Raw genomic sequence first — 17,105 nt, 5'->3', positions numbered from 1 at the left:
ATATATTTAAGGGCCAGTATCACTGACAGTACAATATTTAAGGGCCAGTATCACTGACAGTACAAATATTTAAGGGTCAGTATCACTGACAGTACAAATATTTAAGGGCCAGTATCACTGACAGTACAAATATTTAAGGGCCAGTTTCATTGACAGGATATATTTAAGGGCCAGTATCACTGACAGTATATATATATATTTTTATCTTATAATCCCATCGTGTCAACACAGAGACAGGAAAAAAGGCTTTAATATTGTATATATGTGTTTTTATGTATTAGTTAATTTTATTGAATGATTTATTTGTGTTTTGGTATCCTGTGTTTGTTTGCTGTTTATTTTGTGTTGTGTTTTAAGAGGATACCCATGAAAAAGATATGTTTTCTCATTGACATTTCCCTCTATAAATGAATCAAATTAATTCAAGGAGCCTGTATCATTGACAGTCTATCCAAGAGGCCCGTATGAGCCAGCATTATACCATCACAAACCAAAGTCACTTTCAACAATGACAAACCCTGGTTCACACCTAAACTGAGGCAGTTAAGGCAGCAGAAGGAGGTAGCGCACAGGGCTGGTGACAGCACTACAAAGATGCAAAGTATGAATTAAGCAGGGAGGTGCCGAGGGCTAGATCACAGTACAATATGCATCTGAAGCAGCAGTTCTCTGACAACAACCCCGCCTCTGTGTGGAGTGGGCTCCGGCTTCTCACCAACTACAAGGCCAGAGCCCCCCATGCTGCAGATGACCGGAAACTGGCTGAGAAACACCTCCTACTCCAGGTTCGAGACCACCTCCCCTCCCCCACTGTGGCCACCTTTGCCAAACCACCCCTCACCTTGATAGACTCTGCCATCACCACCGTGGACTCCTTCCGCTTCCTCTGCACCACCATCACCCAGGACCTCAAGTGGGAACCCACCATCAGCTCCCTCATCAAGAAGGTCCAGCAGAGGATGTACTTCCTGCGGCGGTTGAGGAAAGCGAAGCTGCCAGTGCAGATGATGGTTCAGTTCTACACGGCCATTATTGAGTCCATCCTCACCACCTCCATCACCATGTGGTACGCTGGAGCCACAGCCAGGGACAAACAGAGACTACAGCGCATTCTGCTGAGGTGATCGGCTGCAGACTTCCATCTCTGTAGGACCTGTACGTCTCCAGGGCTCTGGGACGTGCAGGTCGGATCACAGCTGACCCTTCTAACCCATGACTATTTGAGTCACTCCCCTCAGGCAGGAGGCCACTCCCCTCAGGCAGGAGGCTATGGTCCATCCGGACCAGAACCTTCAGAACAGCTCTGCCTTTGGACTCATGAACACTTCTAAACACTTGTCACTTTAACTACAATTTAATCACTGCACTGTTCACTTCCTGCACTACATCTGTAAATTTAATCGAACATTTTGTGTACATAGTAAGCCTATTTTTATTTTAATCTTATAGTAAATTTAAATTGTTTTCTTCAGTGACTTTTTGAGTCTATATATCTTGTTTTTATTATTGTTCATCGTTATGTTGCACCGAATCACCAAAGCAAGTTCCTAAGTTTGTGAATTTTGTTCCTTGACAATGGCAATAAACCTTTTCTGATTCTGATTCTAGCAAAAGTTGAGCAAATGAAAAAAGGAAAAGCCCGCTGCTCTCGCGACAATGCAAGTCTCGCACGGCCGCCATATTCTCGGGCTGTATTTTGATTCGTATCTGCAGGAAAGAAAGCAAAAAGAGAGAAGTGCAGCCTGGCGAAGGGAGGGGGGCTGTCAAAGCGCTTTTCCACACTGTGTTTCCGTGTGCGTTGGGCTGAAGAGAGCCCACTCTCCCTGACGTTGATCCGAGGACACACTAGGCCCGGGGCTTCGGTGTGACCGGATCTTCTCTTCCCCACGGCAGCGGGAGGACTCGGCTCTTCGTCCCAGCTTGACTACGCGGAGCGCTCGGAGCTGCAGCGGGAGTGACGGCGGCGGCCCGGGGAGCGGTGGGTGGCAGCGGACACTGGAAGTAAGTGTGTTTCACGCACCAGCGGCGTAATAAAGTGTGAATATGTCCAGAGTCACACAGACTGTGTCGAGGCGTCTTCACACGAGATCTGCGAAACAAAAGCTGCCTTTTCAACACCACTAAAACTTAGTTTCAAAAGTTTTTGTCGGAGTAAGCTAGCTTAGCTAGCCGACTGTGAGTGTTCCTGTTTTGGCCAAGTTAGCAATCGCAAATGGATATCTTCCATTTCATCGTAACATTTGTCACTTGGTTTTGTAAATGTTGGCTAATATTTAGTGAGAATGTATCGTCTTTTCGCGTTGCGTCGGCTCATGATCGAACAGCCCATGTCAAAGCTACAGCCTACTACTTTTTCCATTGAAGTCTGCTGAACATTTGTGTCATTTACACTGAGACTGCTGCTGCTGTTCTCTCTTTTTAGGAGCTGAAATGAAAGAACACTTTTATCTGTTTTTTCCTGTAAGAACACGTGAACAAAACACGCGTGGATTAGATTGCCATCCTGTTTTTCTCAAATGTCCTTACTTGGTGCTAGTTTATTTTGGTTTACATCTTAAATATGAGAACATAAGATGTAGACTTAATGTATTTTCATCAAGATATTGAAGATGGTCAAATCTTGTCTTATTATTATCATTTTCTAAGAAGCTTTATCATATATAATCAGGTTTGAATTCAGAACAGCTTTTTCAGACAGAGATGTTATTGCTTTACCTGGGATGTTCCGCAGTATGGCATTTAACCTCTAACTTCATTCTATCTCCATGGCGACAAGCATGAGCCGCCACTAGGTCAATTTAATATTCTTGTTTTGCAATATAAACACATGCTATGTAATAAATGACTGATGGATATGTAAATGAAATGTGAAAAATACCAGGCACATATGACATCTCCACGGACATTGTGACTTCAAACGCTCTCACGAATGTTTTGTTCACTTCTGCCTAAAATTAACTGTTGCATTTGGAGAATATCGACACTGCTTTGCTCCATTTCAGTGCAGCCGGTGAGAAGAAGGCACGATGCTTTGGAATTCGACAATAACGATAGCGTTATAGGCTCGTTGGTGTTCCTGCATTACCGTCTCCCCTCCGACAATATCGCAATAAATACCATTTCGTGTGCAGTTTCAGGTCAGTTTTGGGATATTGTTTAATCTTCATCAAGACAGAAGCGTTAAGTGAAGTAAGTGGCATGCAACAGCCAGGGTCCAGCATGTCTCTCACTGCACACTTTCCAGCTACACCACCCCTCCCCCAACCACCAAAGTCTATACTCCACTGTGCATTCATTTCAATAGTTTGTGTCCATGGGATGTCAACAATATTTGAAAGGGCCTATATTTTAACCCGAGATGGAGGACGGGTCAGAACTATGGTGGGATTTTGCGCTTGGGTTTTGCAGTGGACGTTGGATGTTACAATAGTTTTTGGTAAGATTTTAGTGCTTCCAATGTCAACAATAGACTATAGAGTATGCAATTTTGTGCGACCTTTTATGCAGACGATATGACAAATATCGAGCAGTAGTGTCGTAAAACGACAAGAGATTTATTATTGATGGTTCGCTGGATGTTATTATTATTTTTTTTGTGCCAATAACCAATACTTTCCTTTTGTTTTGTTTTTTAAAGGATATTTTGACCGGTAGGCTTGGCAGGACAGGACAACAGCCCCAAATGTGGATGAGACTGGGGAAGCATATGCACAGTTTATAGGATTTGTGCTTACTTAAGCTGCATTTTAGAGCGATTCCACTGTCCTAAGATAACAGTACCACACTGTTTTAGTAGGCCGAAGGGAGCCGTAAGAGTTACTAGCTTTCAGGGCGTACTTGCTCGCTTTTGGCTACCTGTCTCCTCCTCTTCTCTCTCTGGTTCTCTGTCTCTCCCTCTCTCTCTATTGCTCTCTCTCTCTATTGCTCTCTCTCTCTATTGCTCTCTCTCTCTATTGCTCTCTCTCTCTATTGCTCTCTCTCTCTATTGCTCTCTCTCGCTCTCTCTCTCTCTCTCTCTCTCTCTTTCGAGCATGTGTGTTCAGTGGCTCTACTGTTGACTCGACAGCGTTGTGCACTCCAGTGCCGTCAGCGGTGCGGTCCCTCAACTCATGGAAAAGCAACAAATGTTTGGAAAAGCTGTGTGTCAGACTAGGGCTATGCAATTAATTGAATTACGATTATTACGCCTGAACACAATAAACTATTCAATACTTTTTGGAGTGTTCTGCCAGAGGCGTAGCTACTCAACAGGCAAGACCGGCAACTGCTTTGGGCCCCTTGATCACCAGGCTCATTACAGTAATTGCATTTCGTTGACAGGTCTCTTTAGTTTTATACTTTGACCACAATAAGTGGATGGAATCCTTGAGCCCAATTTCTTTGACATACTTTCTTCAGTCAAGGGTTCAGCAACTGCAATAATTAACTGTGGTAACATTGACGCAAAGCTTAATAGGTGGTTTATAATTTTTTTTAAAGTTGAAATATAAACAGAAGCGGTGGCGTCTGTCTGGAAAGCATCTTGTGATGTGTCGCTTGAGGCCTCAAGACACCTTTGCAATGCCACTGTTCTCTGCTGACTGCTTTATGTTACTCATTTGAAAGGCAGCTTTAGTGCAAAATGCTCTGAAGGTTGCACTAACTCCACGCTGTATCCACACAGAGGACAGTGGAGTGCAGGCTTATTGTCCTCATTATGTTTGTCCTGGGGCTAATAACATAAAACAATGCTAACTTACAGCTGATATGCTTTCATTGACACGAGACAAAATGTTTTCTGTAAGTATGGAACTGTTTTTTAAAATGTATGCATCCACGCCGAAGAACTTTGTAGTACATATACAGGTTCCTTGGTGGTGCTGTTGAAAAGTAAATAGTAGCAAATGCGCTGAAAACTGCATCTATGTTGTACACAAACAAACCAAACATGGAGGCTTTCCAGGTGTCAGAGAAACAGAAACTGATTTAGCTGCAAAAGCCATAACAAGGTCATCAAAGTCTGCAGGACGTACGGCGTGCTGTACGGCGCTTGCGTCATTAAGTAGAGAAAGGGCATAAAACGGCACAATTCGCAGATTGCATAACAGTAGGGACGCCAAACTGGCATTGACACAACAATAGAGACAAGATTGGTGCTGTGATGTCATCAAATTAAAGTTAAACACGATTTTGAAATCTTTGCAGTCTGGGACCTGATTATAAAAAATGTCATTTTCAGACCCTGAAACGTCTGCTCCATTTGGATAATACCGGTTTAAGACTATGTATTTTTCACGTGGGTTGTACACAAACAAAACAAACATGGCAGCTTTCCAGGTGGTAGTGAAGCAGAAACAGATGTTAAAAGCCAGAAAGAGGTAATCAAATCTGCAGGAGGACGTACAGCACGCTGCAATGCGCCATTGTTGTTGTTACTGACAGTTTGGCGCATGTGTCGTTATGTAGAGGTGGGGCAATGGCGCATACTTCACAAAAAATTCACAGCCAGGGACAAACAGAGACTACAGCACATTGTACGCTCTGCTGAGAAGGTGATCTGCTGCAGACTTCCATCTCTGCAGGACCTGTACGTCTTCAGGGCTCTGGGACGAGCAGGTCGGATCACAGCCGACCTTCTCACCCTGGACTATTTGAGCCACTCCCCTCAGGCAGGAGGCCACTCCCCTCAGGCAGGAGGCCACTCCCCTCAGGCAGGAGGCCACTCCCCTCAGGCAGGAGGCCACTCCCCTCAGGCAGGCTAACTGAAGCTACGGTCCATCCGGACCAGAACCTCCTGCCACAAGAACAGTTTCTTTTTAAAACCTTTTAAGAAACTTAATACCTGCCACACAATTATTCAAACCAATAACCATACATTCCCTTTTCTGATATATTTTGCTACTATAATTATTCATTGTTGTATGTTGCACTTTAATGCCAAAGCAAGTTCCCACTGATTGTGATTCTGAAGGAGAGTGAAGAGGAAAGAAGGGGATGAGGAGGATCCTACAGGGACGCTCGGAATGCAAGAAACGGTGTCATCATAGCAATCAGGACAACCATTCATGCTGGTGTGGATGAGTTTGGATGGTATCTCATGTTTGTTCCACCTTTTTGTCTTCACAAAGGTCAGCTTCTTTGTGAGGAGTTCCTCTGCCAGGTGTGTGGAGGTAAAGAATGTGTTGCTGGGTGACTTTGTAACTCTCGGCTCAGATGCACGCCCTGATTGACCTCTATCCCATGACCTGTCATCTGTCTGGTGTGCACCTTTTGGTTTCATTTTCAGTTCATGCCTCAAGCTCTCCTCTTTTATCCACCTTGGCTACTGAGCACCTCTTTGATCAACTGCATAACAAGTACCCAAAATATCGGCCTGAATATGACCAGAGAAGGTCAACCAAAAGGCATGTGTCTTTATTTACACTTTGATATGTCTAAAAATATCAGCCACCTTTGTGACGGCCAATAAGAAGATAAATGTTGATCTTTGCCGTTCATTTGTATTGACATTTGTCTCTGAGCAGAGTTATGTGTTCACACAGGAGTCGCAGGGGGGCAGTCGCAGGGGGGCAGTCGCAGGGGGGCAGTCGCAGGGGGGCAGTCGCAGGGGGGCAGTCGCAGGGGGGCAGTCGCAGCGGGGCAGTCGCAGCGGGGCAGTCGCAGTCACGGGGTCGCAGGGGCCACAGGGGCCACAGGGGGGCAGTCACAGGGTCACAATGTCTGTGCTAGACTCATCGATTTTTACCTTCTGACCAACACATCCAAACCATTTTTGGTCATATTTCTATTGGAATCTATCTTATAATAATTATACAATAGTGTTTTTGCACACAAACATCTTCAAAGCACAGTGATCTCTAGTGGTCCACTTCACAACTTTTTAATTTTGGAACAATTGGATTTTTTTTATTTTTACTCAGGGTTTACTTTCATAGCAATATGGTAAAAAATATGAATTACATATACAAAGTTTATACATGTAACATGTCATCTTTCTATTAAACCAATATTCTCTTATAGAGTAGCTGAACGGGTTTAGTAAAGACACTCGTTTTGAGGATCGGTGATTGGCGGGGCTGGGGGCACTATTCAGTGGGAGGGGAAACACTGTCTTCCTATCATTGTGAAGCAGAATTCACCAAGCGTTGGATTGTTCACCCACTAATAGGGAACGTGAGCTGGGTTTAGACCGTCGTGAGACAGGTTAGTTTTACCCTACGGTGTTGTTGCAATAGTAATCCTGCTCTGTCTGTGGATATGGTCTAAGGATCTCCCTATCGTTTGCATTTCTGTAGACTCTTTCTATGAAAATATGGCCTTCATAGTTTTATCATCATGCATGTGCCTGTACTGACTGCGGTAAAACTATGATAAATATTTTCCACAAGGACTGTCCCATCACTTAAAAGCGCAATGGACGATTTTTCACTGATTTGAGAACTCAAGCGGAAGTGCGCATGCGCACTCCTCCCGTGCGGACCTACACAACAGCCTCGCGGTTAGACGTGGGTTTGTTTATTAGCCAGACAACAGAACAGACAAGCAAGAACATTTCCATGGAGACAAGCAGATTAACAGCCCTCCCCCAGGCCAAGTTACTAGTTAGGTCTGTGAAGAGGCAAGTTCATTTTATGTAAGAATGCATGTCTACCAATATATTTAGTGCGAATGAAACGCTGGTAATGAAATAAATTATTTAATTCAGTTTATTTTTTAGCTTAAATCTTACACAGTGGAGCTTTAAATGGAACAATACGTTATTTGAAAATGTGCTCTGATATTGGCCATGGCTACAATTGACATTTCTGAAAAATGACACTGCAAGTTTGTTTTGTTTTATGTCCTATCAGTTCTTTTGCAGCCTTAGTTTTACTACATATGCTCTCTTTGTGAGGGTACTCCATGGATCTCCATGGGGTAAGGAGAGTCAATGGGAAACACTCGACGCGCACCATCACACACGCGCACCATCACACACGCGCACCATCACACACGCGCACCTACCATCACACACGCTCACCTACCATCACACACGCGCACCTACCATCACACACGCGCACCTACCATCACACGCGCGCACCTACATCACACGCGCGCACCTACCATCACACACGCGCACTTACCATCTCGCGCGCGCGCATTTCCTTAATATTGGACTCGAGGTTGACATTACCATGACAAAAGTAGTATATTTTTTATTTATTTTTGCTTTTTGAGAATTGTTTTATTTGGTTGACCTGTGTAAATGCAGTTCAGATGTGCACTGAATTTCTAACCACTGTTAATAAAATACCAAAATTTCAAATTATATTATGGCGCATATTTGATACTGATTTTGATACCACTTTGCAGATAAAAATACAATATTTTTGTAAACAATATGAAAAGTTTTAGAAGCCGATCTATAGACCAAAGGTCCAACATGAAATAATATTTCCAATTATTTTGACTTAAATAGTTGGAAATACATATTAAAATGTATGGTCCATTGTCCATACATTTTAATATATTTGAATTTCATAAAAAGTACATTAGTCGAATAATGGACTCCAGCTTTATAAATTATTCTTATTGCCCTTATTTGTAGTTTAATTATTACGTAGTAAGATGGATAGGGAAGCACATGAATACAGTGTATGCAAACATTTCTTACAACTGTTTTTGATATATTACTCCTGATGTATTATGTGGTGTATTAGCTGTAGATTTTGTTAAATACATAAATTAAGCGGTCTATTGTCCTTAAATATTTTTGACATTTGCATCCCACTGGACTTGAGAACGATGTATTTTGGTCTTAAAACTCCTGTCATGAACACTGCATGGATACCTTTTGGAACGTGCTTCTGGCTGCAAAGAAATGAATGACACACACCAAACCAACAATAAAGAACTGGACCAACTTTATAATTGACATTTGAAAATTACTTTTGGACAAATTTAATAGACTTTGGACCAAATGGGACGACTCGGCAGGAAGTCTCTGTTTAAGTGTTTGTATGTCTTGTTTATTTTCTGTTAATGTTATTTTATACTGTTTAAAAATCTGAATAAAGTGAAATACTAAGATTCCGATTTAAATAACTTAAACTTTAAACTTTCAACACTAAATGTGGTCTTATACTTGTCCTGATATAGATCGATAGAAACCATTCTAAAATGATTTCTGTCAAGGTTAATCTTTGTCTTATTTATGCAAATGTTTTCTCAGTATTTATACTTGATTAGCATGTGTCTGTATTGATTAGTGCTGTTAATCAATTACAAATAAACAACCAGATCACCTCTAAAATAATTACATTTTTGATGAATACGAAAATGGCAAATATGACCAATATCACTATACAAAATATGTTCTTCTTTTCCAGAATGTGCCGGAGATGACGCCTCTCCTCCCTGAACAGATGCTCTTCTGACGTGGCCTGGCTGTATACGAATGGCCCAGGGAAGCCATCAGATTGATATTCAGGTTTTGCATGACCTGTGCCAAAAGTTTCCAGAAGTCCCGGAGGGTGTGGTCTCTCAGTGTGTTCTGCAGGTATTTTTATTTTTACTGCATATGTGGTATTAAGGCACTGGCAGGCTCTGGCACTTCAGGGAAAACACAGACCTTAAAAACAGAGTCCAGATGACTACAACGGAATCTCAAAGTGTTTCGAGAATAAGGCACATTCATTTGGTCATTTGGACTTATTTGTCCCATATCCCATAAAAGGACAAATATAAAGGATCAGTAGTCACAGGCACAGGGAACTGCACATTGAAATTAGGTTTTCAGCAGGTCCTCCCCAGTTGACAGAGGTTTTTCACTGCTGGTTCGTCATCATCTGCCTCTCGTTTCAATGATTTTTCTAAACTTCACCCTAAATGAGTCAAAAGCATTATTAGCAACTGCACATTTAACTTTATGCACTTGAAAAGGATTCGGGAAGGCAGAATACAGCCTTGTTTTGGCTCGCAATGAATCATAAAAAGGTTTATTGTCATTGAACACAGTTCGCAAACATAGGAACTTGTTTGGGCGTTAAGATGCAACATAAAACAAATACTAATAATAATGATTATAATAATGCTTTATAATTATAATAGCAAAGTCTATAAAATCAAATAGGGCATGCATAAATTAAGAGCTTAATAATAAAATAAAAGCGGACCAGTACGGCCTGAAAGTGTTTCCACTGCCTCAAATTAACCGTGCCAGGCTGAAGGGTCCTAAGTGCCTGCTCTGGCTCCAGGTAAGGAGGAGCTACACACCACAGCAAGATCATTGGGTAAGAGTGAACGCAGGCTATGATGTAAACGAGATGGTAAAAGTAGATTTACAGAGAATAATAATTTGTCACCAATGTCAGACTTGATACACCACCATATGTCCAGTGAAATGCCATGTTTCTTTTGGCGTTGCTTGTGCAGCAACGTGAGAGGGGCCTAATGGGAACTGTAGTTTATACAGGTTCTATACTTTTATCACAAGGCCATCACTAATATAAATTAAATAATATCTCATTTGGCCACAAGATATCAGTTGCCCCTGGAAGTCTGACATGTCTGCTCTTCCGTCACTCGTCATTACAGCAGAAACAAATATTGTCTTTTCTCCTCAATAACCTCATGACTTGACTTTAAATAACCGTTTGTTTCTGCTCTGCTTACAGAATAACAATAACTTGGATGCATGCTATGCTTACCTGTCCCAAGTGAGTCCAGGAAGCCAAGACCGTGTTTCTGAAGATTCCTCTTTCACACTATTCCAAAATCACATGACCCAGCTGAATCTGGGTGTGCAGTGTCAGAATGTACCGGATGGCTTAAGGATGAATGGTAGCCGGACACTGGCCCACAGCCTGAGTGACGGGCCCTTCCAGGCTGCACTGGCCCCTGACAGCCAGTCTTTTGAGCAGAATTCTCAGTCTGCCTTGCCACAGGCCCCTTCCAGCCTCACTGTGTTTGGTGTAATGGAACCACCCCGAAAACCGCAGCCTCCGCAGCACTTGGGACTTTACCCCATGGGGGTTAAAGGAACTCCTCGCTTCAATCCCATCACAGTAACATTGGCACCCAACATTCAGAGCGGCCGCAACACGCCCACATCTTTGCACATTCACGGGGGTCCACAGGCTGGGCTCGGCAGTCCCCAGGGCAACTCCATCTACATTCGACCATACATGAGTCAGTCGGGGGGCATTCGAGCAGTTCAGCCAAGCGGACGGGCTCAGTACAGCCCCACCTCTCAGCCGCCCCAGCAGATGCCTCCCTTATCCAGGGCCGCTTCTCAGAGCTCGCAGGGTCATCAGACTTCACATGTCTACATGCCCATCAGCTCGCCCACCACCCCTCAGGCCCCCTCCATGCTGCCGTTTGGGAGCCAGGGCTCCTCATCAGGTGTGTCGTCATGCTCTTCCACCTCTTCTTTGCCTGTCAGTCAGTATAATATCCAAAACATCTCGACAGGACCCCGCAAAAATCAGATTGAGATTAAGCTCGAATCTCCCCAGAGGACCAGCTCGTCCAGCACGGCTGTGCTCAGGACATCCTGCCCCACCTCCACGTCTGCTCCATCTGCGCCTTTGAGCATGGGGGGTCGAGGCCAGCCCACCCTCTGCATCTCTGCCAGCCCCCCCACTGCGATTGGGGTCCCAGCCACCATTGGTGCTGCCCTAGGCCACTGCAACTCGCGCTCCCAACCTCGTTTTTGTATCTCAGCCAATGCTACAGGAGACAGTGGAGGTCTGGGTGGTACACCCACTGTCTGCATATCTGCCGGCCCCCCTCTTCAAGGGCCTTCAGGCTCCAGGAATATGGGTGGTCAGGTGAGCATGGGCCCATCATACATTCACCATCACCCGCCCAAGTGCCGCAGCTCTGTGGGAGGAGGCACTGCGTCATCTCCTCGTGTAGTGGTCACTCAGCCTAACACCAAGTACACTTTTAAGATTACAGTGTCCCCTAACAAGCCCCCAGCTGTTTCCCCTGGAGTAGTGTCTCCCACCTTTGAACCCACCAACCTTCTCAGCCTCCCGGCAGACCACCATTTTGCTGAACCAGAACCTCTTCATCTGTCAGACCCTCTGTCCCTGCAACACGAGAGGCCAAACGAGCCTCGAAGACTCAGCATGGGCTCGGACGATGCAGCATATACTCAAGGTGAGTGACATTTATATTCATCATCATTTACTATGGGTGGTATGTGGCCATACCTGTCTGTTTAGTAGCTAAAAGTCCACACTTGTCATTGCCTGATCTCGTCAGCTCTCGGAAGCTGAACAAGTCTGGGCCTGTTTAAACCACTGGAGCACCAGGTGCCACAGTGCAACAGCTCCAGCAGACTGACATTGTGCCCTTAGGCAAGACACTTCACCCACATCGCTTGTATGAAAGTTGCTGTCTGCATGAGCCAGATGAGTGTGGAGTGAATGAGTAATGACCTGTAAAGCACTTAATTTGTCCATGAAAGGTGCTAAATAAATCCAATGCTTAACATACGATATGATACAATCTAATAAACTGTATACTGTAGTAGAGCTGGTACACACAGTTATGGAGCCATTGTGTACACTCACAAAAGCATTTAATGTAGATTTGTTGATGAATATATGGTTGGTAAATTAGTTATTTTGTCCAGAAATATAAAATACAGAAAATGTTAAATAAAAAAATGAATGTTTAAAGGTGGAATGGACGTATCCTGCCACGTATCAATCATAAAACGCACCTACCGCTCACCTGCAGCCGCATGCGGTTCGTCCCCACGTTTCCGCGTGCCTAAGCGCATGGATCTATCATAATATAGTTCCCTCACTGTACGAGGCAAAATGAAGACGGAGAAAGACAGTTTGAGCTGACGCAGAAGTGGACAGAAATCTACGGGAGACCAGAGATGCGATGCGCTCCGTTGCGCTAATAAACAAACGCACGTGTGTGTTGTATCGGTCCGCACGGGGGAGTGCACATGCGCACTTCCACCTGCGTTCTCAAATCGCCGAAAAATCGTCATCTTCATGAGGTGGTACCTGACCAGCCTGAAACCATCACAAGTTCAAGACATTTTTAATTTTCATTACGAGTAGTGCAGCTCTAGCCATGACCATGACTACGATGACAGTTTGCTGCAATGTCCTTCCTCAGTCTCATCCCCACTTCACACTGTCTTGTCTTATAACGCCTTTGGGTCAAAAAGTATATGAAAAAGAGAAAACTAGAGTTGAAACAAACTAAATGACTCACAAGGTAACAACCTTGTGAGTCAAGTTAAAAAGCAGGAGAAACTACAGTATTTAGACAGTGATTGTTTGCGGTGTTCAACAGCAATTAAAGATGCATTGCCTCTATATATGTATGTATGTATTTAATGTATAACAAAGACTAAACTCAGACAGAGCTGTGTGAACATGCGTTTCTCAGATTCACTTTGGATATAATCATGTTTCTTTGATGCTTGAACAGTGGGGTCATGTATAACGGCAAAAGTCTGGGCAAGCGGTCACACTTGATCCAACACAAAACACAAGTGGACTAGTCTGCTGTTCAGGAAAGACACAAACCACTGCCGGAGATTGTGTGCATGTTAAAGAAGAGATTTAAGCCAATATGATGAATTGCTTGGTTTGGTGCTTGTGCTTTCAGCTTTGTTGGTCCACCAGAAAGCCCGTATGGATCGATTGTGGCATGAGCTCGAGTTGAAGAAGAAAAAACTGGAGAAACTAAAAGAGGAAGTGAATGAAATGGAGAATGACCTCACCAGACGACGCTCCAACTCTTCCTCCCAGATCCCCTCGGTACATTTTACTCACATCTCTTCATCATATTGTGCCAGCATTAGCATTATTGGTTTTCCTTTACCTTTCTCCTCTTGATCCAAAGCTTGAATAATGTGAACTTAAATAAGACGAGAAACCACATTAGTCAACAGTTAAAATGACCATTGTATACGACACTAGGGAACAGTAATAACAAGGGAAAATGTATGGGAATGTTTCATCAAAAATTTTGCCCCATTGACATAATTAATTTTTTGCATCATATTAAATGTGTTTGTTTTTGATTCTCTGACAGATTGAGGAAATGAAGCAGTTAAGATGCAAAAACAGGCTACTGCAAATTGATATTGACTGTCTCACCAAAGAAATTGACTTGCTTCAAACTAAAGGTTTGTCTTTTTGTCTTGTCTGCTGTTTTTTAATCTGCGCTGCTGAAACCTGAGACTAAGCAAGGATTTCCTTCTGAACTGAATTAAATAATAAATGTAACAAAGTCAGAAAGCACTTCTAATATTTGTTCACATAAAACGGGTTAATTGTTGGAGACTTCCAACTGTAAAAGAATATCTCAGTGACATTTATTCCTGTAATAAATGTCCTTTTCGTCTGGCCAGGGCCTCACTTCAATCCCAGTGCAATCCATAATTTTTATGACAACCTTGGATTTGTGGGACCTGTTCCACCCAAACCTAAAGGTACTTTTTCTGGTAGGTTGAGAGAATGAGCTCAAAGTCTATTATACATTTGTATCATGTAGTGGTGGCTTTTTTATCTGTACAGAATGTTATTCTGCCCAATGAAATGAGTCTGAACATGTAGCGGTGATTTTTATACGAAATATTTAAATTAAAGCTTGACTGAGTTGTTATGTCTTATTTATGGCATTCAACAAATTGATCCCAAGACATGTTTCCTCGGAAAAAAACAACATTTAACATATTTTATAATATTATGACATATGTAAAACTACAGATTTGGGTCTAAAAGGTGCCTTAATGTTGTTGTTGTTGTTTTATGGCGGTTGGCATCCGAGTGTTGCATTACCTCCAGACTGTATTCCTTAGACTGTTGTTGCTGCTGTTATTGTTTTATGGCAGTCGACAGCCGAGTGTCGCATCACCGCCAGACTTTATTCCCCAGACTTTGTCGTAGTCCTAAAAGTTGTTCTTCCAGTGCTTTGACCTCCAGTGCTTTGACAAAGCCCAAGAGGTCATCTGATGTATTACTCCTTCATAGAGCACATGCAGGTCTATTGACAGTGTAACCTGTGATTGTTCCTCTAGAGGGCGGTGTGAGCCTGAAAGCCTCTCCTGAGGAAGACGAGGCTCAGTGGAGCTGTACAGCCTGCACCTTCCTCAATCACCCTGCCCTGGATCGCTGCGAACAGTGCGAATTCCCACGCCACTTCTGAGCCAGACACCTTCCCTTTCTGTTCTCCAGTGGAGTCCTGGGCCTGAGATGCTGACAATACCTCGCTGCTCATTTTTCAGTGTTAAATAATTGACTGTGCCAATGTTTTGTTTTTTGTTTTTTTTACTGAGCTGACATGCCTTGGGAATGGAGCAGCCCGCGTTGAAGAGAAACCTCTCTGAATGGACATCATGTTGTTTTTTGCAGGATGCCCGAAGCCCATGTGTTACAGAAACTTTTTGCATGCTTTGTTACAGCACAGAGGCAGAAACTCTCAGCTTTTGACTGTACATATTTTAGAATGTACCTTTTTCTCACACTATGAAATTCTTGTATTTTCTGTAAGTATAGTACCTTTAAGCCCTAATTAACTTTTTCAACTTCCCTCAAAGAAATAATGTTCATTGTGTAGCTTTGGGTGGGTTTCTGCAAGCCTTAAACAGCGTCTATGAAGCGTTCAGCCTTGTGTAGAGTCCTGTGAAGGGAGGGCCATTGCTGCTGTTTAAAGTGCCTCGTTTTCAATGACAACTGGAATGTAGGCGTCATGCTGGGGACAACTCCACCGCAGCGCAGACACACTCTAGTGTTGATAGCAGGGTGCCACCTCACGATGATGTCTCCTGGATAGATCTAGCACAGGGGTGTCTAAACTATGCAAATGCAGAGTAGACCTCAGACCTTCCTGAATTGACCCACATTGCCAAAGATAGTACTTGATTCTATAAATACTATGCCATTGCAGTCCCAACCTTGATCGCCAAAAATGTCTGTCTACAGACTTTATTAAGGTTTCAAAAATGCCTAAATAAAGGTGTTATAACATATGCACTGATGAAACAAAGAGAAGGACTTCCAATGTGCCAACATGCTGTGGCTTTGCCTTGTTCGTTTCAGGAACAGTTTGGACACCCCTGGTTTAGCACCTAAAGACAATCCGATGCCAAAGATTCTTTATGTCCTAAACATTGTTTTCTATGCCTTAATTACAGGACCTCATATGACAGTCCATCTGGAGATATTAATGAAAATGTTAAAAATAATATAGATTTGGCCCAAAATGCATTTAGATATTGTATCCCCCAGGGTTTACTCACTGCCAGAGCCTTAAATGTTCTATTGTTTAACCAATACTGTTTAAGTGCCTTAGCTTTAAGTGGTAGGTAACATCTCTGAAGCACTTAACAAAAGTATTTTTGTCAAAATAGTTAAGACCAGTTTTATCGAAACCTGTAGTTTGGTGTGAAGAGGCAGTTTATTAATTTTAAAATAATAATTTGGATATCGTGTTTTTGTTTTAGTTGGGAAGACAGTCTTTGTAATAAGTTATTTGTAAAAAATAAAAACCTGCCATTTTATAACACTTATTATATTCTATTACTCGGAACAACAAAGCAACAAAACCATACATCTCTAAACATTAAGTTTTTTTCTACTGCACAAGTCCTTCAGAATCTCAAATGTTGCTGGTTTAACAAAGGTAAAGATTAGTTTTAATTTCAAGTAGTTGTTGATGCTCTTTATTTCAAACCTTTTCTCTAGGTGCAGATGTCTCAATATTGGTAATGATTCTGTGTTGGTAGAGTAACTTAATTTGAGCCAGGGACATTATTTACAATTTTGTTTGCTAAATTGTTGGCCCTGCGACAAGTTGGCCACTGTCCAGGGTGCACCCCGCCTAAGGCCCGAAGTCACTGGGATAGGCTCCAGTCACTCGCGACCCCAAAAGGGAACAAGCGGTAGAAAATGGATGGATGGATGGATGGAAATTGCGGGTTTTACTTAAAATTCGCACATGATATTTTGTGGGCGTGTTGCACGTGGAAAACATGGTGTTTCTGCGGGTAGGAGCAGAGGACAAATGCCACAGAGTGCCTTTGAAAGACTGGCCACATGTAAACAATTAAATGACAGAAGACAACATTTTTTGTTAAAACATCAAATGTAGCCTCAGCTCTTACA

General features: G+C 42.9%; 1 protein-coding gene across 3 annotated transcripts; it reads left to right on the top strand.

Moving 5' to 3' along the window:
* The first annotated feature begins 1,659 nt into the window (after positions 1-1,659).
* On the top strand, positions 1,660-16,504 carry tab2 (TGF-beta activated kinase 1 (MAP3K7) binding protein 2). Of its 3 annotated transcripts, none has more exons than XM_072444043.1 (7): positions 1,660-2,001; positions 9,348-9,517; positions 10,635-12,123; positions 13,603-13,754; positions 14,032-14,125; positions 14,351-14,431; positions 15,020-16,504. In XM_072444043.1, exons 2-7 carry the CDS (start codon positions 9,416-9,418, stop codon positions 15,145-15,147), a joined length of 2,046 nt encoding a protein of 681 aa, XP_072300144.1. In that variant the 5' UTR covers positions 1,660-2,001; positions 9,348-9,415; the 3' UTR covers positions 15,148-16,504. The 3 variants fall into 3 exon arrangements, with proteins under 3 accessions (XP_072300144.1, XP_072300136.1, XP_072300150.1); XM_072444035.1 differs by having other exon boundaries at positions 14,351-14,443; XM_072444049.1 differs by lacking the exon at positions 14,351-14,431.
* Positions 16,505-17,105: the final 601 nt, after the last annotated feature.

This window comes from Eucyclogobius newberryi, unplaced genomic scaffold (genome assembly GCF_026437365.1).
Source record: "Eucyclogobius newberryi isolate DKJ021-1_F unplaced genomic scaffold, fEucNew1.0.hap1 SCAF_1, whole genome shotgun sequence".
In the NCBI taxonomy this organism is placed as follows: domain Eukaryota; kingdom Metazoa; phylum Chordata; class Actinopteri; order Gobiiformes; family Gobiidae; genus Eucyclogobius; species Eucyclogobius newberryi.
Note: the sequence above shows the minus strand (reverse complement) of the source record. Positions and strands in the feature narration are given on the sequence as shown.